Source organism: Gadus chalcogrammus, chromosome 18 (genome assembly GCF_026213295.1).
Source record: "Gadus chalcogrammus isolate NIFS_2021 chromosome 18, NIFS_Gcha_1.0, whole genome shotgun sequence".
NCBI classification, from domain to species: Eukaryota; Metazoa; Chordata; class Actinopteri; order Gadiformes; family Gadidae; genus Gadus; species Gadus chalcogrammus.
Genome location: NC_079429.1, coordinates 7,002,899 through 7,030,561, shown reverse-complemented (window position 1 = coordinate 7,030,561; position 27,663 = coordinate 7,002,899). Strand labels below are relative to the sequence as shown.

At 46.2% G+C, this 27,663-nt stretch overlaps 2 protein-coding genes across 2 annotated transcripts; both read right to left on the bottom strand.

Annotated features, from left to right (window-relative positions):
• Positions 1-5,742: 5,742 nt before the first annotated feature.
• On the bottom strand, positions 5,743-9,577 carry pts (6-pyruvoyltetrahydropterin synthase). Its single transcript, XM_056577067.1, has 6 exons — positions 9,259-9,577; positions 8,850-8,929; positions 8,706-8,728; positions 8,477-8,533; positions 7,594-7,664; positions 5,743-7,446 (listed from the first exon to the last, which is right to left on the bottom strand). Exons 1-6 carry the CDS (start codon positions 9,348-9,350, stop codon positions 7,323-7,325), a joined length of 447 nt encoding a protein of 148 aa, XP_056433042.1. The 5' UTR covers positions 9,351-9,577; the 3' UTR covers positions 5,743-7,322.
• A 472-nt stretch (positions 9,578-10,049) lies between these two features.
• Positions 10,050-18,647, bottom strand: LOC130371776 (glucagon-like peptide 2 receptor). Its single transcript, XM_056577639.1, has 13 exons — positions 18,630-18,647; positions 17,683-17,773; positions 17,458-17,559; positions 16,220-16,341; positions 15,004-15,110; positions 14,486-14,642; positions 14,155-14,314; positions 13,216-13,276; positions 12,994-13,063; positions 12,663-12,751; positions 12,040-12,178; positions 11,907-11,948; positions 10,050-11,741 (listed from the first exon to the last, which is right to left on the bottom strand). The coding sequence occupies exons 1-13, from the start codon at positions 18,645-18,647 to the stop codon at positions 11,364-11,366; spliced, it is 1,536 nt and encodes a 511-aa protein (XP_056433614.1). The 3' UTR covers positions 10,050-11,363.
• Between the last annotated feature and the right edge of the window lie 9,016 nt (positions 18,648-27,663).

Below are 27,663 nucleotides of genomic sequence, written 5' to 3'. Positions count from 1 at the left end.
TCCCCCCAAAAAAAAAAAAATTCTAAGATGCGGTTTCCTGCATTCTAGTCCATTTTAGGGTGACCTGCTGGACATTGGCAAATCCTAAATCCCTTCTTATTCATAGTCTACATTTTCAGTTGCAGGGCCTGCTCAAGACAATGGAAAGAAACAATAACCACTTAACTATTGGCTTTATGTAAACCACAATGGCAACATTTAGACTTATAAATAAAGACTAACTTTTAGTGGATTCGAAGTAGGATTGCAGAAATTGATTGTTTTATTTTTTTTTTCTTGCTTTTTTGTATTTTAGAAGAGGTATGCCAAATGTACTTATCCAACAATAGGCCCATGATTTTGTAGCTAAGTATTATCCATCCTGTTGCATATCCTTTCCACTAGATGGCAATGAAAACTCAAGAATGGAGACCATTGTTAGAATGTATCTGTTGGCGGAATTATTTTTTTCTTGTTGTGGCGTGTTGAAATATTCTGAGGGAAATTAGGGTATATGTTGTTGGCAATTATTTGCCCAGCAATGAGGCTTAATGTAATGTATAGGGAACATGGTGTCATAACTTCAAAAGCTCTGAGATCTGGGGCTTTTGAAGTGAGATTCAGGTCCCGAAAGCCTGCCCCCCGCTCCGCGCCTACATCTATCCATCCTTGCAACTTTTTGTTCAAACAAGCAACTGGAATGAAGAACACAAGAACAACATTGACAGCCTGTTCGAGAACACATGTCCAATTATCCGACGTGTAGTGGGAAGAGCTTCTATCCAAGTTGTCTAATCCTGTTCTCTCCAAGCCCTGCAGCACTGCTCGTGTTTCTGTGAGGGCCTTTTGGTGTTGGTTAACATTGAGCTGCCACAAACACACCCTTTAAAGCTGCCCTATGAGGTGAGGGTTGTAGAAGGAGAAAGCAGAAAAGAGAGAGAGAGGTCAAGAGGTCAAGATTATCAATCGTTCTGACGTTGAAAGGTGTTGCAATCATAAATCTGTGATGGAACCAAACCAATCAAGAAATGCCCTGATTGGACAGAAATGACCCGGGAGCAGTCTAAAATCTTAATTATCTCAAATCAGAGGCAGGCGCAGTGAACCAGAACAGATTTTCTTGAAGAGCATTTCACTCGCTCATAGCTGAAAGATGGCTCTGGCATTCCTAACAAATTACGCTCCAAATATTAAAATGTTGACAACAGCAACATCAACAATGTGGGGAGAAACGTGCCCCGGCCACAGACAACCCTGCTTTAACTAGGCTTGGGTCGACCACACGCGTGACATGTGGTCATGTTCAGCGGGATAGAAGGGGGTTGTGTATTTTGTCAGAACAGTCAGGACCTAATCCGTCCTAATGCTGTAGCTCTAGGCTGAAGTCATTTCCTTCGACGTGACACGGGGAAAGACTGAGGTCGGCCCTCATTGGTTGTTCTGTGTTATTAACAGCGTGCCACACATTCCTCAAACAGAGTGGAGTTGAATGGAGCAATGTAATAATAACAGTCTTTCGTTTGATAAGCGCTTCTATGTAATAACAGATCTGGCGGAGGCGTTTGGCATCGAGGGCCTGTACAGCATTTATGAAGATAGGCTGTTTCCGGTGAGAGGGTGCGCATTTGAACTGTAGGGTTTAATCGGTACTGGTACACGTTACTGGTATAGCTCCTCGATTCTGGAAAAAATCATAATCACGTTATGGTCAACATTGAAATCCCGATTATTCAAACGATTATTTTTGAGTTTGAAAACATGATGCATTTATTCAGCATTTCTCTCCAAAATAACTGAGAACATTGAAATGTCCCCTTAAAAAAATAAAATAATAATAATGGTTCAAATCAATAAGAATGTATAAATATGTGTCGGTCACACGTGTATATATATCCAGCTGTTCTCTTAATGAATAAAAACAATATACTTAAAATATATATATACATAGTTTCAACTAATAATCGTCTGTCTATCGTTTGACTAAAAAATCGAAATCGCAATCAAAATTCGATCAACTGCACGGCACTAGTTTAGGCTCAGAGATATCTACCACCAAGGTACCACCAGCATCACGAGAGACGCGCTACTCTGTCATGCAGCGGCAAGTCCAGAGATGTGTTACCGCATGACAGTCGCATTATGGAATTTGATTGATTAAAGGATTTAGCCGACCTAACTGTATGAGTCTCACCTTCGTGGTTTACTTCTGACATAAAGATTACACCCTGAGTCAAAAGTCCCCGTCCCCCCCCCCCCCCCCGCGCCATTCTGCTCGTTACTTAGCTTATTCATCCAAGTGTATAATTTACCTGTCACACCTGAAGAGTGTGCCAATAAAGGCGGGGCTGGGAGGCAATTGTGAAATGTGATTGTTTTATTGGGCACATTTTAAATATCGTTATTTTTTTAATTATTATTATTTGTCAAGAGCCTTTTGTGATTTATATATTCTGAGAGAACACAATGTGAGAACGTAGAGTGCAGGAAGTGCAACAGGATGCGTGGCGGTAGATTTCCAACATGATGGAAGGGAGTAAGTCAGAGTTAGGTTCAATCACCAAATGGGTCCGATTATTTGGTATGGAGCCGCTGGTCACAAACAGATTATGTAACTGGCACACAAAATGGGGTTTATTCATGATTTCATGGAGTCAGGCCCGCTGCTCCCTGTAAGCAGAGTAAGCAGAGTGCGTAGGGCACCAAGTACCTAAAAATTATTGAATTAAAAAAAATAATATATTAGTTATGAAGAGGCCCACCGTTCTTTTTTCCTGCCGGTCGGAGAAATGTGCGAGGTCAAGATCTACGAGACGGACAAAAACATTGTGGTGTATAGAGGGGAGTAACACCGTACCGCCACCGGTCCAGTCACCTTACGAACAGAGTGCCAGGTCGTATTCCATACACTCTTTTTTTAAAGTGCCAGTATTTTCGTCACTCTTCTGTGTGGGCGAATGCAGAAGCGTGAATTGTAATCCCAAATGAAAGGAGTGGGTGAAACTCTTCATGAAACAATCACACACTTGTGCGAAACACACCTCAAACAAACACTGGAAAGACGATGAAGCGGACAGACAAGAAGAACTAGCTGATTTGGATGAACTTGTTTTCATTCAAGAGGTTTCAAACCTATCATGAAGAAATTGCAGCTAATGTATGAATAGACTAATGCCTGCAGCCTCTGACAACATAGTGATAAAGGTCGATTATTGCTTATTCAGTTAACTTTATGACCTTTTGTTTGTATGCATTATTCCTCAAGAAATGTTCTCCTATCTGAACGTCAGTTAACTATTTAATTGATTATTCTGTAGACCAATCAACGGACGGCTTGTGTAGCTCGAACTTCCCGGCACCCTTTCAGGCGTCTCATGGTGTGTTCCTGAATCCTCGGACGCCAGCCTTCCGAGTTGTGTTTGACGTCACTTCCGGTCTCGTAGCATTCATAGCGTTCCTGTTCGACTTTGTGATTGTGGCATGAAATTGGCTAGTCGTTGTTAATTGTTAGCTACATTAGCCTCTTTAGCAAACCAGCCCGAAAACAAACAACACAACTTTGCATTGTATTGCACCCACAGCAAGACCATGCAATATATAAATTGGTGACCGGAATAAAGTAGCAATGTAATCAAGTATGTAAGATACAAATCGACATTTATGCCGCTTTTCCACTGCATGGTACCAGCTCGACACGACTCGACTCGACTCGACTCAGCTCGCCTTTTTTGCGTTTCCACCGCGATCTAGTACCTCAAGTGGCTGCTTTTTCTAGTACCGCCTCGCTCTAGGTTCCAAGCGGCTGAGCCGATGCTAAAAGGTGACGTCAGCAGACGGCCGGCCACTGATTGGCCAGAGAGTGTGACGAAGTCACGAGAGCGACATGGCAACCATGCTGGTAACGATAGAACAGCCATAGTAGCGCCGCAGCCAACATATTCCACTTCTTCAACATGCCAGCTAATAATACGAACACGAATACCATCGCATCGATGTTCTCCATTGTTGTTATGTGGGTTCTGTCCATGTGTGGGTTACGTAGGTGTTGTTTGCGTCGCGTACAAAAATACGTCACGGCCCTTTCGCGCAGACGACCCCGCCCACGTCCCGGAGGTACTATTTGCGGTGGAAAAGCACCCGCGCTGCTACCGTGTCGAGTCGTGTCGAGTCGTGTCGTGTCGAGTCGAGCTACATGTGCGGTGGAAAAGCGGCATAAGATGACCAACGTGGTACAAATACAAAAAATAAATCTCTTCACGGGCGCAGCCATTTTTGCCGCGTTTCCACTGCAGGGTGCTTAACGGATCGGTTCGCAAAGGTGCGGTAGGGAGGGGGTGGTATAGCCCAGCTCAGTTCCGAGGTCGCGTTTCCACCGTCGACAGTACCCTTTAAGGTAGGCCGGATGTCGATCGCCGCGGCAGCTACGTAAACATCGTAAACAACGTCTTCCAACCCCAAGAATGCAGACGAACGTCTCCACCTCCTTGTTCGCCCAAGCAAGCGTTTTACGTGACATGTTAATTGTAAAGAATAATACCTCGAGGCTACTGTTTGTTTGTTTTTATCCCCACGTCGCCCGGAAGTGATGATTCTGTCGACCAATCAACGGAGGGGGTGTGTAGCTAGAATTTCCCGGGACCCTTTCAGGTGTCTCGTCTCGTTTTCAGTACCCCAACGGAGGAGTCCTGAAAACGAGGCCAAAACGGGTACGGCTAAGTCCGGGTCACGCCCACTTTTGGCGGTGGAAACGCAACCCGTACCGCACCTTTGCGAACTGATCCGTTCCGCACCCTGCAGTGGAAATGCGCCATTTGTTGAGAGCGTCATCAATGCTCTCGGTCTACCCTTCGAAAGATGAAGACAAAGAGGGGGCGTGCGTTCGAGGAATGCCGCAACAAAGCTGGGTGATCTTCGACTTTTGACTCGGAAGTCTGGCGTTCGAGGATTCAGGAACACACCATCAGTACCCCAAAGGAGGAGTACTGCGAGAAGAGGGCGGCTCAATACGGCTCAGTCCGGGTCACACCCAATTTTGGCGGTGGAAACGCGACCCGTGCCGCACCTTTGCGAACTGAACCGACCCGCACCCTCCTGAGGAATAGCTCGTTACGAGCTAAAAACTGTGCCTGGATCGCAGCATTAGTATTCATTGTGCTCACCGACTGTTGGTTCCATCTGCAGATGTTTTTACTCAGTGTCTGCAAGTATTGTATGGCAAGTATTTGAAATTGTTAAGGCCAATTATAAAACATTCCAAAATTAAGAGTTGGAACAACATTTCCTATTTCTCAACAGCAGTTAAAAATAGCAGCATTCCTTGCCACTAGATGGCGATGGTGTTCGGTGTTGAGGCATGGCTCAAATGCTTCAGTCGTTTAGTTCCATGGTGTAGTTCCACAACCTTGCCTGTGAAACCTGCTCTTTTCGAGTGAATCATTTTATAACCGAATAGGCCCAAATTATTATACAACTTCAAAATAAATTGCAAGAGCTAACAATTAAACGCTTAATCTGATTTTACGTTTAAAAGCTAAGTAAATTATGTAGAGTTTAGCAGTAGGCAGGGCCGGCTCGAGCCATTTTGCTGCCCTAGGCGAGATTCAGATGTAGCGCCTTAACACGACCAAATAGACCAGGATAAATGTACTTGTTTAAAATCCTAGCGCTAACGACCAAATCTATCACATTCCAAATATCTGTTTATACATAAAAATCATAAAAAAGTCATAAATCAGTCAAAATGCACGTGTCAGATTGTGTTGGCAAACCAAGTTCTTTATAGTCTATCCAGTAGCAGTAAAATAAAACAGATAATTTTATAAATTACCCTTTCAAATATACACAAATATACACTCAAATATACAGTATTTAGGCCAACCTGGTCTTTCATCTGCTTTGCTTAAATCAAGGTACATCGAATTCCAATTTACAATATGTACAGGCATCTAAAAGCTGAATTCTAAATGAGAAGATGGCAACATAACTTCTGTTAGCTTTAATGGAAAGTGTGTAATATTCTGTATTCTTCTGGTTAAAGACAATAATCTTCTGTTAAAAGACAAGTTGAGTCTCATAGAAATTCGAGTGGGAAAGCAAATACAAATGTTGTCCTAAACCACCTAAAAAATGGCAGAGATATATATAGGTCTTTGATATTTTCAAGATCAAGACCACTGTTAGAAACTGCAAGTTTATTCAGCTTGACCTCCCCTCCACAAGGGACACCAAGTGGTGATTCAGGGTAATCAATAGCTCCTCCCACTATAAATAGAGGCCTAGTTAGGCCTTCCCCCCTTTGTTCTCACCACATCCTCACCACACCTGAGTGTTTGAAGGTGTTTGCCGTGTGTCTTTTGAATTCCCTTCACTGTAAGTTCCCCTTTACTCATTGGGTTATTGTTTGTTTAAGTAATGATTGTGATGGTTTAATGGCTAATCTTTACTTGTTAAATTATGTTATGAAGTACTGCAATGTCGAAGTATTTCATTTGATTTAAAGGCCATATTTATGTTTGTCAAGAGAGATATTATAATTCATCTTTTTCTGTCTAGAACCATGGCATTCATCATGGCAATCATCATGACAAAACAACTTTGCTTGCAAAATAAATTCAAGTAAATGAATCGTTGTTTCCTGGTGGGTTTGTGGCTCCAATATAACCTACTCTTCACTACAACCACCCTATACGTTCAAACAAAATAACAAGATTTTAGGTTCACTGATACATATTCGAGCACGTTTATAGGCTTAATGCAAGTTATCGGGAGGTCGAAAATGGTTTGAAGTTTAAACCGATTTATTTGAACACTGAATAAACAGCAATTTGCAGGTTGACATGACGGTTAATAGACCAACTAGAGAATTAACTGTTGGGACTGCTAGGCCCATAATCAATTAAATAGTTAACTGACGTTCAGGTAGGAGAACATTTCTTGAGAAATAATGCACACAAACAAAAGGTCATAAAGTTAACTGAATAAACAATAATCAACCTTTATCACTATGTTGTCAGAGGCTGCAGGCATTAGTCTATTCATACATTAGCTGCAATTTCTTCATGATAGGTTTGAAACCTCTTGAATGAAAACAAGTTCATCCAAATCAGCTAGTTCTTCTTGTCTGTCCGCTTCATCGTCTTTCCAGTGTTTGTTTGAGGTGTGTTTCGCATAAATGTGATTGTTTCATGAAGAGTTTCACCCACTCTTTTCATTTGGGATTACAATTCACGCTTCTGCATTCGCCCACACAGAAGAGTGACGAAAGTCCTGGCACTTTAAAAAAATAGTGTATGGAATATGACGGTGCACTCTGTTCGTAAGGTGACTGGACCGGTGGCGGTACGGTGTTACTCCCCTCTATACACCACAATGTTTTTGTCCGTCTCGTAGATCTTGACCTCGTACATTTCTCCGACCGGCAGGATCTTCACCAAGCCGTCCCAAATGTAAGCCGCCACATTCTCAGTTGTGCTACAATCACAGAAAGAGAGAGAGATTCCTTTTGCATGGTATCTCTTACTGATTACATCTTATTAAACCTTCTTATTTACCATCATCACCTCCCCAGTTCCCCCCCCCTCATGAAGAAGAAATAAGATAAAAACACTCGGTGGTCACCTGACCACGTTGGCAAAGTACGGGACATCCTTGTCCAGGTTTTTGTGGTCCAGGGGAACCATGATCACTTCCTGTGGTAGAGGAAACGTATAATTAATATACAGACCTGGGCCCAATCCCATTTCTACCCCTTACCCCTTCCCCTTATTTTGAAGGGGTAAGGGGAAGGCATAAGGGGTAGAAATGGGATTGGGCCTCTTTTCTGATCTTTATTGTGAACTCTGCTGTTAACCCATCTCTATGAACAGTGGGTTCCACTGGTGCCTTGGTCAAGGGCACGGGCAGGAGTATAAAACTAACATGTGTGTCTTATTATATATATATATAACATGTGTGTCTTATTATATATATATATATATATATATATATATAGTTGCAAAGTAAGATTGAGCCAAGATACAGTATGTCCAACATATTTTAAGCTCAGCAGGCCACAAGCACATTCTATATACAACCTTTAACTTTGGATACGCTAAGGAATAATATATATATAATATATATATATTATTAATAAATGAAAATGTTAATAATTATTATGACTAAGGAATGTTAATTTCAATGAATTACGGAGAAGGGATGGGATTAAATAAGTGTAAACTTCTTCCCACCCCTTTTCGAACATGTTACAATTATCAAGTATTTATCATTTATGTATCGAATTATGCTTTCTATTTTGTTTAACATCAATAATTTGTGTATGATATATATTTTTTGTTTTCTTTTACATGTTCGAAATAAATTTAAATCAAATCAAGTAGCTGAGTAAATTTAAACTGCCTCAAAGTACTACATTATTGAGAATGGAGCAAAACCGAATAGATAGAGAACACAAGTGTTGACTATTAGAAGAAGAGGACATAGATGAACTATGGGAGAGTCTTACCTCAATACACTCTTTGAGGTCTGTCAGGTTAATAACCATACCAGTTACTTTGTTGATCTGCAGTCACCCAGTAATACACATGTCATTAGTCATGTCTTCGTCAGGAAGCCATTTGAAATGAACTTCCCTTGGTTAGAGGTTCAACCCCAAACACCGAAGATGCTTAGGAGTAAAAAAAAAACATCCACCAAATAGCATACATTGATGAAAGGAGGCTGAAGATGCTCACCTTTCCTCGTACAGTAACTTCAGCTGGAAACAGAAAGAAAAGGCTTACAAAATCGCACCATCACACTGTCTGGAGTGTATCTGCCTCAAACAATACTTCCCCTCGAAGGGGACCTGTAAGGTTGTGATATTAGTAGACGCACACCTCTGTAGTTGTGTCCATGTCCATTGGGATTGTTGCATTTTCCAAAGATTCTTTGGTTTTCATCGTCACTCAATCCCAAACTAAAAGGAGACAAGTGACCGTACGGTTGACTCTCTTCGTTTCACACTGGTCACTATATAGCCATTAACCTGATTCTCGTTTCCATCATTGGAGTGAAGAGAGATTGAATGAAGTAGGCTACAACAAACTACAATTCCCGAGAGCCTCTAGGAGTAACGCAACAGGCTGTACAAAAGCAAGTCCAGGAAAAGCATCAGAAGGATCATTAAACCGTAACAGTTTCATTCATTAACACATGTTGTAATGTTATAAACCGAGGGTCACATTTTATGAAAACATGCTGTCGGCCTATATATCAGTAAAGGCAATAATGCGAGTCCGAGCAAACCTGTGCAATCGATGAGAAGCGCTGAAGCACTGAACTCGCGTCAGATACGCGATGCGTTCTCCCGTTTGGTGTTCGGCATTCGTGTTGGCCATCTTTGCTTGGTTTTGTGGGAACAAGAGCCTCACAATGTCTGACAGAGGATAAATCGGCTTGCTCCTAATAAGAGGGTTATGACTCAGCGAAGTGGGGGCTGTAGGGCCGCTACTCACTGATGCCGCTCAGCAATTGGCTCTCGTCTGGGCGTAAAAAACAGCAGGAAAACCCAGCATGGACCGGCTCAAACGTTTCATTGATTATGAGCCGGTCAAATAAACCACCTCAAACTAAGGTCAACAAAGCACGACCACTTTGTTTTTTTTACAAAGCAGGAAGGAAAGAGTATTTCATTTCCATATGGGTTGTTATTTTATATATATAGTTTAATACGATCAGGTCCTCGAATAGGACTCCGATTTAAACCCTCACATTTAGATATTTTGAGTGTCTCCTTTGAAACGTTATTGTATAGCCGTTATCACACTTAATTACATTGGTGTCATTAAAGATAATAAGCAATAGCTGAGCTTTTTGCTAAACTGATTGAATCATTGGTATCTTTAAGCTTTTTACTATAATTTGATGATATGCATTGAAATAATTATCTATATGAAGTAGGCTTCATATTTATATATATATATATATATATATATATATATATATATATTTACATTTTTGTAAAGAAAATGTATTAATTTGTTCTGACTCGGTCAATGCTCTCTCCTTGTGTCCCACTGGGTAGAATTGGTAGGCCTACTAGTTGGTATAGACCGCTCGACATTCATTTGATATTCATGCTCCTCCTCACCATAGAAGACATGTAGATTGGATTAAATGCCTGTAAATGCTTTATTGTTAGACAGTAATGGTTCTTGGTAGCAACTGACATGGTTCTTTTATTTGATTTTTGCACATTGATACATCCCAGACAAGGTTGGTTTTTGCCGTAAGCTACACAGGACATAACTGGAAATACAAGATATCGTCTAACTTCTTCACAAAATGCCTTCAATATACACACAAACACACATCCATACATATATACGTATAAAATATACATAAGCATGTGACATTTGCAACACATATTCTGTACTTATATTGATTGTTTTTACATATTCACAATTTTTCCAAAAAAGACAAATACATTGTATTCATATATGATCAATCCATATCTATTGATGTACAGATTATTATTTTTGACTGGCTTCACATTGCAAGACATATATTAAGCGATAATAGACACTTTTAACATCTTTCCATTAATTTTTCCCGCTGGAGGTTCGGACACAACACGAAGGGTTTCTGCTATTAGTAGGAATGTATCATTAGCTGCGTTTCCATCTAAAAGGTGATGCGAATCTTTAGAAAGTTCGCAAAAAAGTGATTCGAATTAGGTGCGTTTCCATCAAGTGGTTGGAGCGGAATAGGGTGATGACGTTACACGTTGATGTCGGCAGGGTTGCTATGGCCGGTCGTTATGAGGAAATCGGAAAGACTGTCAGTCCTGTGTGTTCAAAGTTCGCTACGTCACAGCTGATTCGCAAAATGTGTTTCCATCTCCCATTTTGCGAATTTACTCTGTTTCTCATTTCTCAAAAACCACCTCAAGCGAGCGGATAAACTTTTTTGCGAATTGGAGGATTTTGATGCGAATTTTGGTGTTTCCATCACCGTTTACTGATTCGATACTTCAAAGTTTGCATTAAATTAGGGGGTTGGAAACGCACCTACTGTTTTCCTCCTCTGAGAGAAGCCTTCCGTGCAAATGGACGCTCATCTTTAAACATCGTTATTCGCTCCATCCTCCCTGTTCTCGGCCAGCGCCATTGTTTTGGAAAATTTTGCAAACGGCGGCACTCCTCGCTTCCTCATGAACCGATTCTCCGCCTAGCCCTGATGAGTCCATCATCCTCAGTGTCGGGATCGTTTTCAGAGATCCTTCCAGTGGGGCTCTAGGCCAGACGGACCAGCGGAGAGAAACGCAACGGGAACTCATGACGACCTCCATCAGGATGCGGGGATGTGTCTATACGGGCGGTGTTGGCTGTACAAAGATGGTGACGGAGGCTTCAGAACGACACCTCCTCCTCCATAATCTCCTCCAGTGTCTCTCCCTGGGTCATCTCTACGTCGCTGCTGGACGGCCTCTTGCAGCTTAACCTGTGCGCCCTCTGCCCTTTGACCTCGCCCTCTAAGGACGAGGGGGACCCGCAGCCGCCGTGGACGGCCACCTGCAGCAGGTGGGGGTTTATGGACGAGGTGGTGGTGGAGGTGGAAGCCCCGCCCCCCTCGTCGCACGATTCGCTCTGCTGCTGGGAGTGGTGCGGGCCGCGCCCCCTGGAGCACTTCCACAGGTGCTTGAGGGGCATGGCCCGGAGGCAGCTCCTGAACTGGAAGCGGTTGGTGAAGAGGAAAAGCTGCCAGCGTTTCTTCAGCTCTGCTTGGACCTACACACACGCACACACACACACACACATTTTCTCCAAATGTGAATAACGATCACCATGTGATCACTTCACTGAAATTGGTCGGACAATATCGCCCAAACACACACACACATTCACACAAACGCAGAAAATGTTTCAGTGCCACTTCCCCAGAGAACTTCTCACCTCTCCATTGGCGAAGCAGTACAACACAGCAACCACAAACCCCTGAAAATGAGTGATGCATGAGCTTTAATACATTGCGGTCATTGATGTGGCCAACAGGATTGTCTTTAAGTACAGTAGGGAGAGGGTCTACCTGGAAGGAGCAGAGCGTGAGATTGATGAAGTTCCTAGCGTAGAGAGCGTTCCCATCCAAGCACTCAGCATACAGCACGGTGAACACCACCTCGTGGATGCCCAGCAGAGCAAACAGGATCAGCGTAGCGCGCAGCAAGCTAACGGAAACAGCAAAGTTGAGGAACAGTAAGTGACCAATGCTACCAATGATGAGCTCATGCACTAGGTCAGGTCAGGGGGCATGCATTACATTAGGTACTTGTATTTTCATAGATTTTTGGTTGAACAAAGAATGAAGGAGGTATATTTAGGATGGAAGGACACATCCTCGTTGGCCTACAGATCACGAACAACCAATATCTCAAACCCTACCCCCTAATAATTTCTAAAATAAATGACTACAAGTCGGTGGGTGAATTGGAAATTTAAATAGGTATGTTTTCGTGAACCTACATCTAAGTCGAACTTGTGGAAAATAAAGAAGGTTTTAATGTTAAAGCAGAGAGGATAGTTTCTTTCAAGACCAAATTCTGTAAGGTTAGATGGATAAAATAATGTTACCATCCCCTTTGCTTAGATGGCTATAAATGTACAAATACCTCTCTAATACCATCTGTAAATGCAGGTAGAAATATACAATACCTGTATCTGTAGTCTGTGAACTTCCCCTGATCTGCTTTAAGCTTGGACAGGAGCAGCATCAGGATCTTGATGAAGATCAAGAAAATGATCTAGACACAAACACAAGGTCAAAACCTCAGACAAACGTGTGTTAAACACTTTGACCAAATTCTGATGAATAACATGAAAACCTAATCATTACTAATCCTACTTCTTTGTGACTGCTAAACAAAAAAGCAGCTTTTCCCCCTCATCTGTAATCACCTTGGAAGATATGACTCATCTGCATTTGGGTCGGCGGTTGTAAAGTCCACAAAACCGTTGAAAAAATTGTCTGACAACATTAACTCACCAGTATAGCTAGTGTAATCGGGCCCTGGATAATCCACCAGAACCCTGGATTCTTATTTTCACCCCAGCATCTAGACACACACGGGAGAAACAAAACCATCAGTTAAGGATACCCCAGCATCTATACACACACAGGAGAAACATAACCAGTCTTCGTCATCAACATCCATGCGACATTGAGGCACATAATATTGTGGACCTCCAGTTCCACCAGAAAACTCACCCTCTGTTCTCGTACTGAATCTTGATCGCGGTCCATGGCGTCACGAACAACACTGGAGTCACTGCAGGGACGAATGAACACGATGCACATCTGTTAATGATGACAGCTGAACTATGACTGAGCTGGAGCGGAAAGGTTAAATTCCACAAAAACACAAACGTTCATGCTGTGATCGTGACTGATGCGATTACATAATCTAGTTTATGTTTTCATGAAATCCCTATGAATGCTCATTTTCCATAAATGATTGATTACCGTACATCTTTTATATCCCCTGCTGAGACGACACTAATCCAAAACCTTATGTTCTCCCTCCCCTCCCCTCTTCCTCCCTCCTTCCTCTTCCTCCCTCCCCCCTCTCTGTATCTCCCTCCCCTACCCTCTTCCTCCCTCCTTCCTCTTCCTCCCTCCCATCTCTCTGTATCTCCCTCCCCTCCCCTCTTCCTCTCTCCCCTCTCTCTGTATCTCCCTCCCCTCCCCTCTTCCTCTCTCCCCTCTCTCTGTATCTCCCTCCCCTACCCTCTTCCTCCCTCCTTCCTCTTCCTCCCTCCCCTCTCTCTGTATCTCCCTCCCCTCCCCTCTTCCTCCCTCCCCTCTCTCTGTACCTCCCTCCCCTCCCCTCTTCCTCCCTCCCCTCTCTCTGTACCTCCCTCCCCTCCCCTCTTCCTCTCTCCCCTCTCTCTGTACCTCCCTCCCCTCCCCTCTTCCTCCCTCCCCTCTCTCTGTACCTCCCTCCCCTCCCCTCTTCCTCTCTCCCCTCTCTCTGTATCTCCCTCCCCTACCCAGCCTCCTTATCAAACATCCGCCTGAGGAGAAACTTTGAGCAACGACTCCTGTCCCGTTAGCCACTCTGGTCACGTTTCTACGACCGGATTATGTGTATTCTCTTCTCTCCGGTGTCACACACTCTGAACTTCCACACTCAACAGTCTGACTGACCCCATCCCAGGAACATGTATCTCTTCAGCAGGCGTCTCTTGGTGAGGACGGCGGTGAAGAGGAGCGTGTGAAGGAAGATGGCCTCCACCAGCAGCCAGAAGTAGTTGCACGCCACAAAGTACTCCATGGCCACCCGGGCCACCCTGCACATCACCGCCGTCTATACAGAGGTTGAAAACATCATGCAAAATAATGATCTATGGGATATTGATTTTTATGTGTGTGGTGGGGTGAGAATAGATGAGATGTGATGAAGTGGTGAGATGTGATCAGCGGGTGAGTTGAGATGAGGTGGTGAGATGATAATGAGTGGCGTGTTAGGTGAACGTACCGCAGAGTTGTAGTAGGAATTCCAGCCTGCGTCGTCGGTGAACGTCCTGTTGTACAGGATGTGCAAGAGCAGCTCCTTCAGGATGACGGACAGGGCTCTCAGGATGAAGGAGCCAAACAGGTTCATGTGGATGTAGTTCCTGGTGCAGTGCAGCTTCCTGGGAGCCAGGAGACAGTGTGTGTATGATGTTTAGTCAGGCATGTCATACAGTCATGTCCTACCATCCACCACTGCTGTCCCAACCACATGCTATGGCTCTGGGGCTGGGTGAGGCTGCACACCTGTTGCACAATGGCACAGGTTGAACCAGCCGTCACCACACACACCCGGGCAGATCTTCTGCATGGACACATGGAGCGCCAGGTCATGTATCATTGTCTGCTAACTTTAACAATAAGCAGGCTTCCAACACCACCGAGCTACGTCCTTGTCTGGAGGAGCCCAGTTAAAGTCCCCTCGGTGGAGTGTGGCAGCCAGTGTGTGTGTGTCTGTGTGTGTGGGGGGGTGTGCGCACTAACCTGAACAAGGCCATGAGGAGGGTAGCCAGGGAGAGGGAGCAGAGGGAGAGGGAGTAGCCCACAAGGGACACCACTCTGAGGGCACTATGAAGGGGCACCATATCTGCCTGGAAGACACACACACACGCAGATACACACACACACACACACACACACACACACACACACACAGATACACACACGCAGATACACACACACACACACACACACAGACACACACACACACACACACACACACACACACACACACACACACACACACACACACACACACACACACACACACACACACACACACACACACACACACACACACGCAGACCCAGTTGGTATTTCTATTGATTTCTAATCGAACTCAAAAGTACAAATTTGAAAAGAGGGATTTCAGTTAACATGTACAGCAGGACTTATCCAGCTGTCCTACGATGTTACTTCCGTAATAAGAATGTGTGAGTGGATGAAGGGCTCAGAGGGGATTCAGTATCTGTATTGCTCGTTCCTCCCACCTCCTCTCTCCCACCTCCTCTCTCCCACCTCCTCACTACCCCCTTTCCCCTCCTCCCCCCTCATCCAACTTCATCACTCCCCCCGCCTCCCTCCCCTCTCTGCCCCCTCCTCCCACCTTCTCACTCACCACGCCTCCCTCCTCCTCCTCAATCCCCCCTCCTCCCACCTCCTCTCTGCCCCCTCCCCCCCCTTTCATCACTATCCCCCTCCTCCCCCTCCTCTCTCCCCCCTCCTCACAACATCTCTCTCCCCACCCCTCAAACCCCCCCAGTCCCCCCTTCCCCGTCCTCCCATCTTCTCACCCTCCAACCCTATCCAGCCTCCTCCCACCCCCTCTCTCCCCCTCCTCCCACCTCCTCACTCCCCCTTCCTGCCACTTCATCACCCCCAACCCTATTCAGCCTCCTCCCAGCCCCTCTCTCCCCCTCCTCCCACCTCCTCACTCCCCCTTCCTGCCTCTTCATCACCCCCAACCCTAACCAGCCTCCTCCCAGCCCCTCTCTCCCCCTCCTCCCACCTCCTCACTCCCCCTTCCTGCCTCTTCATCACCCCCAACCCTATCCAGCCTCCTCCCAGCCCCTCTCTCCCCCTCCTCCCACCTCCTCACTCCCCCTCCCTGCCTCTTCATCCCGCCCTCCTCCTCCCCCCTCCCCAGTCCCCTATCCCCCTCCTCCTCCAGCTCCTCTTCCCCCCCCCCCTCTCCACCCACCTCCTCTTTGTAAGGGTTTGTCTCCTGGCACTCGGACTGGTCCCTCCAGAGGTCCGAGGAGTTCTCCTTCCGACGCCAGCTCCCGTCCTCCAGACACTCCCGGTGCACACTCCTGGAGCTGTCTGGAAGGGGGTGGGGGGGGGGGGGGGGGGTCAGGTAAGGTTTGGTACGTTTGAGAGTATCAGGCTTATACTTCAGAATCTTGGGATTTGTTGTTGGTGATGCACCACCATTTTGTGATGGGTCAAATCCTCGTCAACGTAGTCTTGCATGAGAAATGCTCTGGCAGTTTGAGAAACAATGACACATAATAATGACAAATCATCTCACGATGAATTATTTAACAATGACCAGAACACCAATACGACGAATAGCATTCTCAGATACTTCCAAAATGGAGCCGGTCATTGCGATGTGATGTCATTACATTTACAGGACATTTACTTTTAGGGCATTTGTCATTAGGAACCAGCCCTATAGCCATTAAGCATCTACAACATGTTCTCTCAAAGGGCTTCTCAGAAGGAGAAACTCCCCTAAAGTGTTGATGGTAAGAGGGGAAAGAGCAAGGCAGGGTGGGAGAGAAGGAGGATGGGAGTTAGGAAGAGGGAAAGAAAGGGAGAGGGTAAGACAGAGTGAGAGGGCGTGGGAGAGGGAAAGGGAGAGAGGGAGGGCTAGGGAGAGAGTGTGAGAGAGAGGGTAAGGGGAAAAAGAGAGAAAGAGTTGGAGGGAGAGAGAGAGGGTCCCGATTACTGTCGGCTCAGCAGCTGATTTCAATTATGAAATCTGTCAGTTTGGGCGAGTGTCGATTTGCATTGACTGAAATGTGGACATTGGCTGATTATTTGATTGCTATAACTAGACTGTCATTTCTCCATTGACAACGGATTGACTATTAGAGCTTTTCTGATGAAAATTTGATGGTCCTGGGATAGTTTTAGGGAGTGTGGGATTAATACACAAAATAAACGCAGGTCATAAAGGTCACCATAGGCCCCCAGAGGTGTCGCTCATAACTCTAATTATGGGTCTGTTCCCTACGGATTACGGCTCATATCCGAATATTCGTTATGGGCAAAAAACTCATTAAATTTCTACATTCTCCGTTCATTACAGGGAAAAACAGATTTTGAAATGGCTTGTAATGGCTAAACACACTCAGAGCAGTTGGTGAAATATGGGCCCATTAAAGAAAGCACTAAATGAAGACAACTATACGGCGTAGAATGTAAGATTACCATTATTGATCCACGGTAGGTAAGAGGGACACGGGACAGAAACCTTCCCGGCTGGAGAATGGGGCCAACACACAAACATGTCAAAGCTGCCGTTGCAGATTCCTGCAACCGAATAGAGACACGTACAGGATTAAGACAAAGAGGAGAACGTAACGTAGTAGGCCTATGCCGTTATTTTCACGTGCTTAACTTTGTTGAATTATTTCAATTGCATATTTTACTCACCAGTTTTTGGAATCGTTTCGAGAGTTTTGATGCAGTTTTCGGAATATTGAGTCCGTTTGGCAACCAAACCCTCCAGTACAGAACCCTCCACCTTTCACGAAACAAGATGGGTTAAAAAAAAGGCCTACAACACAAAATGACCCACTCATGATTAATTGACCTTTTTTATACCTTTACTTTGTTTAAATATTAGCTACAGACTCTATCCGAGCATGCAAATGCCTTGTGATAGGGTACAATATAAATATTCCATAATATTTCCTCTCATTAAATGGATGAGTTTTGACAGCACTGCAGTGCTTGTCTTTCAACACATGATGGGAGTATAATGCCAGAAAACAGGACCTGAACGCTTCGACAACTGACTTGAAAATTGTACAATAAGTATAAAGTGTTTTGTAATAACAAAACTCACGAATTAATTGGGACGCTGCAATTAATATCTCTTAGTTGCTATTGTTTTTTTCCTCATTATGTTTTATGAGAACTGTGAGATAACTCTACGACTAAATAGGAAGTTACTGCAGGCCTGATTTTAGGCCAAGACAGCGGATTAGTAGAAAATAGGTATTACATAATCAATGATTAACACACAGACAATTTCCTATTTTTCTCCAGCAACATTTATATCTTTGAACTGAGATATCAATGCAAATGAAGGTGGTGGATACATATTAAGGTTGTATATAATTTGTTTAACTTGGCCTATGTAATCTTGTTATATTATAGTGGCTTTATGTACCTTGGATGAAAGATATTTTCTTTTCGTTATACATTAATTTGTGACATAATCCTTAGTCTATTATTTCAAAAATACTAAACAACTTTCCCTAATCCAAGAAATGCATGAGATTTCAATATGTTTTTAATGAACAATACAGAGAACCATGATTCCTTCTGTCCTAGCTTGTTATTCAGCGGCAGTTCCTGGTCTCTGGTCTCTCTACGCCATCACTGACTAACATCTATCAATCTTTACACCGGGGTGAGGAGCTCTTTATCGGACCTCCTGAGCGTTCTGCTCCACCAGTCCTTTCTCTGATGAGCGGACCCCCTCAAGAGCACGTCAAGAACAATAATGAGTGTTTGTAATCCTCCACACGAAGTATCCATTTGGAGGATAATTGTATTGTAATTACTGTCACAGATGATGATGATCAAACTGCAATACACGCATAAGTGATTAGCGTTATCATTTCCCAAAGGCAAAGGTTGAAAGTGAAATGAAGGCCTTTGAAGCCAGCATATATTTGTTTTTATATTGGACTTTAACTTGTATAAGTATTTGTCGACTGTGTTTTACTGCCGTTATTTGGGGCCTGTACTTTGAACTGATCTTGCTTGTTTTGCAGGCAACATGACGGAGTTGGTAGCATATTTTCCATATGCTTTTCTTTCCGTCATCTGTTCCCCCACAACAGCCACTGCCAATATTTGTCTTGTATTTGGCACAGCCTCTATCAGGTTCTGCAGCACAAGCGACCGTCTCTGCTTCTCTCCAACACAAGGGAGCAAAGAATTTATGCAAGCTTTAGGAAACACAAATCCTACTGTTGAGTAAATACTGAGAACACGGCTTCTGCTCTTTATAGGAATGGTGCCTCGTGACACCGCCGTGGCCGTGCATACGCATTAAAGATGCAGTAGGCCACATTGCTTCTTTATACATCGTGATGGACAGCCGGCGTAGCCAATCAAAGGTGCTGAAACAAATATCCAAGCCAGATAGGGAGATATGGCTTCTGAAGTTGTTGACACAAAGCAGATAAGTCTTCTTGTTTTACGCCAGATTTTGCTTTTTTCCGGTGGAACCTATTTTCAGTTGAAGTAAACTTGATTTTCAGATCACACGGTTGGTGGCCTCACACGAACAGTTCCACCATGAGATGACCCGACTAGCTGGTAGGTCCCTGACTTCTATAAACCATCAAGGATATCTGCGTAATGGAAAATTACTGGAAGGAAACATTTCTATAAGAAACGTTTTCACAGAAAGCTTCCTTGCCTCCCTGTGTGGGTTGTTCAGATCATCACACAGATAAGTTAGTATGCCAAGGAAAAACTGTGATAAATTAAATACTTTACATTTTGACTCTAAGGTGACGTCATGTGACAGGGATGTCTAACGTTGAGCTTGAGAACCCTAAAAGCTTCATATAAACTCATAAATCGTGCTTAAAAACCTTGCACCGACTTAAATTTCCTCGAACACCTAAAAAACATCCTCTGTGAGGTTACGGTGAATATTCAATTGAATACATCTAAGAACTAACTGCAATGCAGTCATGTAAGAATCTACCGTTTGTGTTCGTGTGTGTGTGTGTGTGTGTGTGTGTGTGTGTGTGTGTGTGTGTGTGTGTGTGTGTGTGTGTGTGTGTGTGTGTGTGTGTGTGTGTGTTGAACTCCAGGTCAAGTCCATCACAGTGCCGAGACGGAGCATGAAGGTGAGCCGCGGCCCGCCTGGCAGTGGCGCGGTCACCGGCTGGCCGGATGTTTACCTGTGGGCTGCAGAGCAAGCCGAGGAGGGTCAGCAGCAGCAGAGCGTCCCCCCCCGGAGCCCCCCTCCACGACCTCCGGCCGGGCGAGGGCAGCGGCAGCAGCATCGGCCTGGTGGCGTTGGTCACTTTGGTTCCTCGTGAGGTTCTCTGAATCCTTGCGGTTGTTGCGTCTTCTCCTCCCTTTGCCGAGCGACACCTTCGTCCGCCTCAACGTCCTCACTCGAGCTCCATCCTGTTCCCGACGCTCCGCACCTCACGGTGCCTCCTCGATGACGACTTTCTCAACACGATCGGGGGAAACACAACTCGATCTAGATAGTACAGAACAACGCACAGCTCTGACTTCCCGGTTTGGTCTTCAATGATTAATCTTCACACACACACACCTCTACACACACACACACACACACACACACACACACACACACACACACACACACACACACACACACACACACACACACATACACAAACACCTCCACACGCCTCTGGTGTGCAAGAGGAAGAGTTCCTCGTCAAGCCCTTTCGTTTGAGGTCAGTCTTCCTCGTAATCCTCCTCCTCTTCCCTTCCAGCCCTCAGCAGGGGACGTTGTCCAAGAGCCATCCTCCAGTAGGGTTCCACTTAACTTCACTTCCGTGCGTCTGCCGGCTGGTACGTCCGTCCCAAGTCATGGTCTCTGAGAAGGTGCTGTTGGTTGGAGACTCTCGGATGAATCCCACCGGCGCTGCACGAGGGGTGGGATGTGTCTCTCCTCCGTGAGGAACTCCCTGTTGACCCAAGCGTTTCCCCGCCTCGCAGCGCCTGTGGATCCTCAAGCACGGCTCCCCTCCTCTCCCAGGCTGCCCTCATCTAGCCAATCAACATAGGGCCCCAGGGAGAGAGGGGGCGACAGAGAGAGAGAGAGAGAGAGAGAGAGAGAGAGAGAGAGAGAGAGAGAGAGAGAGAGAGAGCGAGCCCACCCTCACTACATAACCAGCCTAACTTCGTTGTGGAGGAAATGTAATGAGCCAAAGGATGGGGGGGATCACGACGATTGCTCAGCAGGCACGGTCACCGCTAGCACCTCTAGGCCGGTGCACAGCCGTGCGTGAGGACACACAAAGACACGCAGTCAAGGATGTCAACAAACAAAAACTCACAGAAAAACGTGGCAAAAATTGTAGGGTGTGTAGTTTAGACACAGGCATGTACATAAACATACACTCACTCACACACACACACACACACACACACACACACACACACACACACACACACACACACACACACACACACACACACACACACACACACACACACACACACTGTAGGTGTATGTGAGTGTGTGTTCTCACTCCGGGAGATCATGACTCTTACCACCTTTGACACCAGGGGCCAAATCATGGGTGGGCCTGGGTGGTACAGGCCCTCCTAGATTGACAGGGGGCCCACCAAATCAGATTTATTGAATAAAAAAATTGAATGATAATAATAATATCTTTTTAAGGTTTAATTGTCTTTTCTCATACAGTATATGTCTTTTCTTGAATACATTTTGAATTCTGACTTTCGTAAAAGGCATATTAAAATGTACGACCGATCTGAAAGTTCGAAGAATGTGCCTATATATGCATACGTGTTTGTTTCAACTTTAAAAAAAAAACGTAGGCCCATCCAGATATTCCTAGGCCCACCCCTAAATGAGGTTCTTAATCCCCCACTGTCTGACACTAATGGGGATTGTTGCGTTTTTACCTCGAGGAAGTCGAGTCCTAAGTGGGCCGTCAACCCCTCACTATCGTGAGGTATAGATGCACAGCCCGCTATCACTTCCCCCTAGGCTGCGGTACCAAGAAGCGCCTGCCATCATGTCGGATGCCCTCGATAAGCTCCTGTGGAGACTCCTGTTACAGGCGTGCCCCTCTCAGTCGATCCCTAGGGTTATATCTAATTTTAGGCTGGCACGGGTCGATCAACGCTAGGCGTATCTCTCCACCTAGACCCCGATTGCCACTAACAGATCAAGCGGACCAAACCTCTGTGTGATGCCTCACTCTCCTTATATGTCACGACCCCAGACCCTTTGTATGATGCGCCACTTACCGTGTGGATAACTGGGAGAGATGGTCCTCTGCCGGCTCCCTGGATCGTCTTGAACGGACTGAGTAAAACTGGGGCTTTAATCTCCTACTACAACACGTAGTCAGGTAGTTTTATTCAGTACGTACAGTTTCTAATAAAGTTTGCAAATAATGCTACTGTTGATATCCCTCCGGTTGGTGCTAAATCCTTGAGTTTTCCAAGGTAGAGTAATGCAAAGTATTGCTAAATTCCCGTAAACGGGGTGAGAGGCTAGCTAAATACAGTGCGGTATTCGCCCTGTGGGTTGCCCTGTAGCTCCTCGAGTCAAGGTGTAAGGAGTAGCTCTGCAGAAGGCTGAGAGCCGAATGTATTGAAGCTTGGTCTATATACACTAGTTCTAACGAGTGTATTGCATGGATAAGGTGTCTTTGCACGTCATTGTGGTTTGGCCACATCCTGTTTTGTCCATTTTGCATCTAGGTTTGGACACGTCTCAGTCAGGTAGACAGCGGCACGGCACAGATTCTGTCAGATTGACCGCCCACGCTACATCCTGTTGCATGCAGGTTCGGTAGCTTAGGTACGAACACGTTTTGTGCTGGCTCAGGTTGCCTGAATAAATGCACATAGCACAAGGTAATGCTGAATGATAGGAAGCGATGTCCATAAAAGGTTGTTCGTCCGGACAGCAGAGTGCGTTCTCAGGTGCCTCCTGGGGGGCGACACATCCTCCTACGCACGAATGCTGCAAGTTGATCCATTCCCCGAGTGAGTCCTGGTGGCCCCTCTTTGTAGAGAGTGTGTAGTCCATTTGAGCTCTGGGGGATGCAGAATATCTTTCTGGTGGGCTTGTGGACATAGAGCCATCTGGCCATATGTTAAATCCGTCTGCTGGGGGTGTCGAAACCTCGCTGGGCCTGGACATGCCCGATCTCTTCCGATTGTTGGATGAGATTTCAGGTTGGCGTCATGTCATTCATGGGGTAGATGCTCGTATAGAAGCCGACGGCCTCCGGCAATCCCCTCTGGCCTTGCCGGTCCCCGACCATGTTGGCAAAAGCCCAGCTCGGGTCACTGGTGTGTCGAATGTTGACCTTGTGCCATCCAAGGCCATCCACCGGTTTGGGTCCAGTGTTTCGACATAATATCCCCTGGAGTCCCTCCAGGGGGCTGTTGGTGGTTCGTCACGGCCTCTCCAGGACCACTGGGACTTCTGGCGCCTTGCTGGGGCGTTGTTTGGGGCGGCAGTAGCTCAGGTGGTAGAGCGGGGTTGGCTGGTAACCTGAAGGTTGTTGGTTCGATCCCCGGCTTCACCAAGCAGAGTGTCGAGGTGTCTTTGACAAAGCACCTAACCCTGACTGATGTCGCGATGTGATGTCGAATCCAGACATCCTGCTGATGCTGGAACAGAGACTTCCAACTCTCCAGCAGAAGCGCCCCAAGGCCATGAAATGCGCCAAGCGGGAAAAAATGATGATGATGATGATGCTGGTCTGGTGATCTGGAGCTCCATCAGTCATGGGGGTCTGGGGGGAGGGTTGGGGGCTGATGGTGTTGGTGGGCCTGTCTTGGCTCTGCCTTTGTGGTAGCCGCTGTCTCTCTGGATCCGGACCATGCCATTGGAGTGGACCGCTACTCGGTCCCCCTTGTTCAGGGCATAAGGTTCACTTCCCCATGCGAGGCTTTCCCCTGGGAAGATGCAATCAAGGGTTATATCGGGAAATTTTATATTCTCTTTCTCGCTCTATCTCTCTCTCTCATTATATTCTTCCCATGTCATAGATGGGGATTGGGGGGGGGGAGGGGAGGGCAGGGATTCTAATATTTCCGGAAGATCCTTAAAGATCCAAGAGTCTTCAGAGCATTCCAGGGCCTCCATCCCTATCACTTTTGTTTCTATGCTATGTCTTTTGAGGATCCTTGTTCTAGCTTCGTCTAACTCTACGGCCACTGTGCTCCCTATGTACCCTAGCTTGGGCCATTCCTCACGATCTAGGTGGGTACCTTGGAGGTTTACCACAAGGGCCTCTACTGATCCCCCCTTGGGGGTGGCCTGCCGTTCGGGGCTTTGGGAGGTTTCATCCAGTGGCTCAGCTGTGATCTCAGCCAGTCTGACCGTCTGGTGCCGTTTCCTCTCTTTTGGCGGTTGGGGTCCCATCAGGGGAGGACGAGATCGGCGGGCCTTGGGCTTGGTGCCTGTGTCCCCTCTAAGGGGGCCTGCCATAGTTACATCTGGGCCATGAGGGTCTCCCTATCCAGCCCTTCCTCCCGCCCTTCGGCCACCCCATGGTGGAAGGTTTGTACGGTATACTCCACACGGCCTGGATCCCTGTGCTTTCCAGGAGATCCTGCACGTGCTGATTTTAAAGTGGGTAGCATTGTCCACCAAGGGTAAGTGCCCTGCGACTGGTAAAGAAGTCGGCCATTCTGTAGGCCACTGCTCTTCCTGTCGCGGAGGGCATGGGGTACACCCTGGCGTCGTGACCACCATTATCAGCGACTACAAGGAAGTATTTATTGCCAATTTGCGTTTTAGTAAATGGGCCTGCGTTGTCCGCAGAGTAGTGTTCTCCTTGGGTACCACATTTGATTGCTTCTGGAGGACGCTAACCTCGGAGCGCTACCTTTGTTCACGCATTCCGGGCACTGAGATTTCATCTGCTGAAACACTGATTTTTGGGATTTCGGTGTGCATTTTTTCGTAACCATGCCTAGGTCATTTTCAACCCGACATGTCCCAGGGCAACATGTATGACTCAGAGTTGCTCTGAGAATTCTGAGACCGGAGTGTCTTTATAGCTGTTTACAACATAAGCACTGTCCGACCAGATATGGGCTCTCGTGTGTCTGGCAGTCTCCATCCAGGCCAATCCCTGTAGGAGGGCCTGTATTCCTTATCCGGACCTTGGCTTTATGGAGGAGGCTGGCATGTTCTGAGTAGCCTGGGATGTGTCCCACTACATACTCACAACGCCCCAAGACGGACTCCATTTGTTTGACTGTTGTTGTGGGGTACTTAAAGGATTTTTTCTATGAACCCCTCCACGATTTCCGTTCCATCTCAGTTACCTGGAACCCGAGGTACTTTACCTATTTTGCATTTCCCTCCTTCTATTTTGAGGCCCGCGTCACAGAGATTTTTAATGATCCTTTCTAGTTTTTCTAAATCCTCTACCTCAGCATCCTTGATGGGGTACTGGGCTACTCGGGGTGGCATCCCTCCTTTTATTTCATGTGGGTATCCCTTGTGGGCGTACCTCACATAATTTCTGAATTCTGCGTATACCCCGAGGTCGAGTATTCGTGCAAATTTCGTTTTATCCGCGATATCCGATTCGGCTATCAATCTCTCTTTTATTGCCTGGACATCGTTTCGCGGATTTACACGCCTTGTGGAACATTTGGTATTTGTTGGCTCGCCGTCGGGGGAAACGACTTGGGGATGTGAGTCGGCTTTCTGAAGGTCCGGGATCCCTAAGAGATTCATGTAGCCTTCCACCCGCGTTATGGGCCCCAATGTTATCATGTTTGCCCCCTTGAGCTCTCCGTCTGCCAGCTGGATTATCGTGGTTTGATCATTGTGGGTTTTTCCTTCGTTTTCTTTTATACAGGACACGTCGGCTCCTGTGTCCACTAATACTTTTGTTTTTCCCTCTTTGTGAGGTATTATGGCAGGTATTATGGCCTTCCTGGAAGGCTACCCTCTCTATTTCCCTTTTTATGTTTATAACATGGCTTCATAGCGTGGCTTTCCACTGATCGCCCGCCTTCCTTTTCGTATCCTTCTCGGCGGGACTTTTTGCGGCGGGACATTTTGCATACTCGTCTGCAGCGAGGTTTGGCAATCTCCCTTCCTGTTGTGGGTTTTGAGGCCCATGGGGCTGGTTTCCAGCTGTCTGGCTTCTGGTTACCATGCCCAGTCCTGGTCTCCTCTGTCCAATCCCCGATTGACCTTGGTTTGGCGGGGCTCCCCTGCCTTGTGGCGGGCCGGATCTTTACCTATTTTACTGAGGTGGACCCTGGTCTGGAGGGCCACATCCATTGTCCCTGTTATCCCTGTAATCTCTGTGGTCCCGTTTTTCATGATTCTTGGGGCTGACTTGCTCTGTTTTGTTTATTCCTTTGTTTTGCCATGGTTGTGTCATCATATATTGTAAATTCTGCACCGCGCTGCATCTCGTCCCATGAGCCCCATATGCTAATCTGCTTGCCCCGGGACACTCTAAGAATAATCGTTCTAACTCGGTGCCGTTGCCCTTTGCCTCTACTATAATGTGAGTGGCGCAAAGCAGGGTTGTCATGCTTGTGTTGATGCGGTTAGCCTCAGCCTGGATTATTCCCTCGATGAGGTTATCACCTGGCACGGCGCTTGTTTGTCGTACCCACTCACTTAGGGTTTGTTGTTTGGGAATTCTCAATTCTTCTCTTAGGGACAATCTCATCCGCACAGTGGGGTGGTCTAATTCTTCTGCGCTTGTCCCGGCACTTATTATTTTCCTAATGTATGTTATGGCTGCATCGTTTTCCCTTCTTTGGGGTAGCAACTCTAACAATTGTTTTACCTCCTCGCCGTGGTAGGAGGACTGGCTTGGGCTTCCATGTTCTGCATAAGCCCTCCGCTTGGTGGGCCTGCTACCGGGGAGTAGTATAATCCTACGTCCTCGGTCTGGGGGCCCACTTTGTCTATATATTCATCATCAGACCTAAGTGGCCAGTCCCTTACTTGATCACCTAGGCTCAATGTGGGATTCCCTGCGTATACTACGGGGTTATTCGTATGGGGCTCCTGTACTGTGCCTGATCCTGAGGGAGCATACCTCCGGAAAGGTACCGGGCCTAGGGGGAGTATTGGGTCAGGTAGGGTGAAGGGTGGGCTGGTTTCCTGCTGACCATTCTCTGTCTCTGATCCCATTGCTGCTGGACCTGGGTCATTAAACTCTGATCTCTTGTTATACATCCCTGTCTATAGGCGTCATATCCTGATGCCAGGTAAGATTCCTTGCAGGGTTTTGAAACCCTGTTGTGGGTGCATACCTGGCGTGCGGAGGGGGCGTATTCTATTAACTGCCTTTCCCTGTCTGAGGGGTCATACCATGTGGGTTCCCATTCTACTGATGGTTCCGGTCGAGGTCTATCCTCGAACTCGGTCAGCATGGGGTGCTGTGAGTAGGGGTCCCTTGGGTCTCTAGGGATTGTGTCTTCCCCACAGGGGTATTGTCGGAATAGGCTGAGAAGGAATAGGTTTGAATGATCAAAGCTTTATTGTCACTGTTCAGAGTAACAACACCACCTGAGTTTGTTTGCAAAGAACTGCCCTATCTCTGAGGTAACCTCAACATCTGTGACTTCCTTGACCAATCACAGTGCTCTAAAATCCAATCTACGGACACTCCCCGTTCTCCATTAGCATTTATCTTCCCT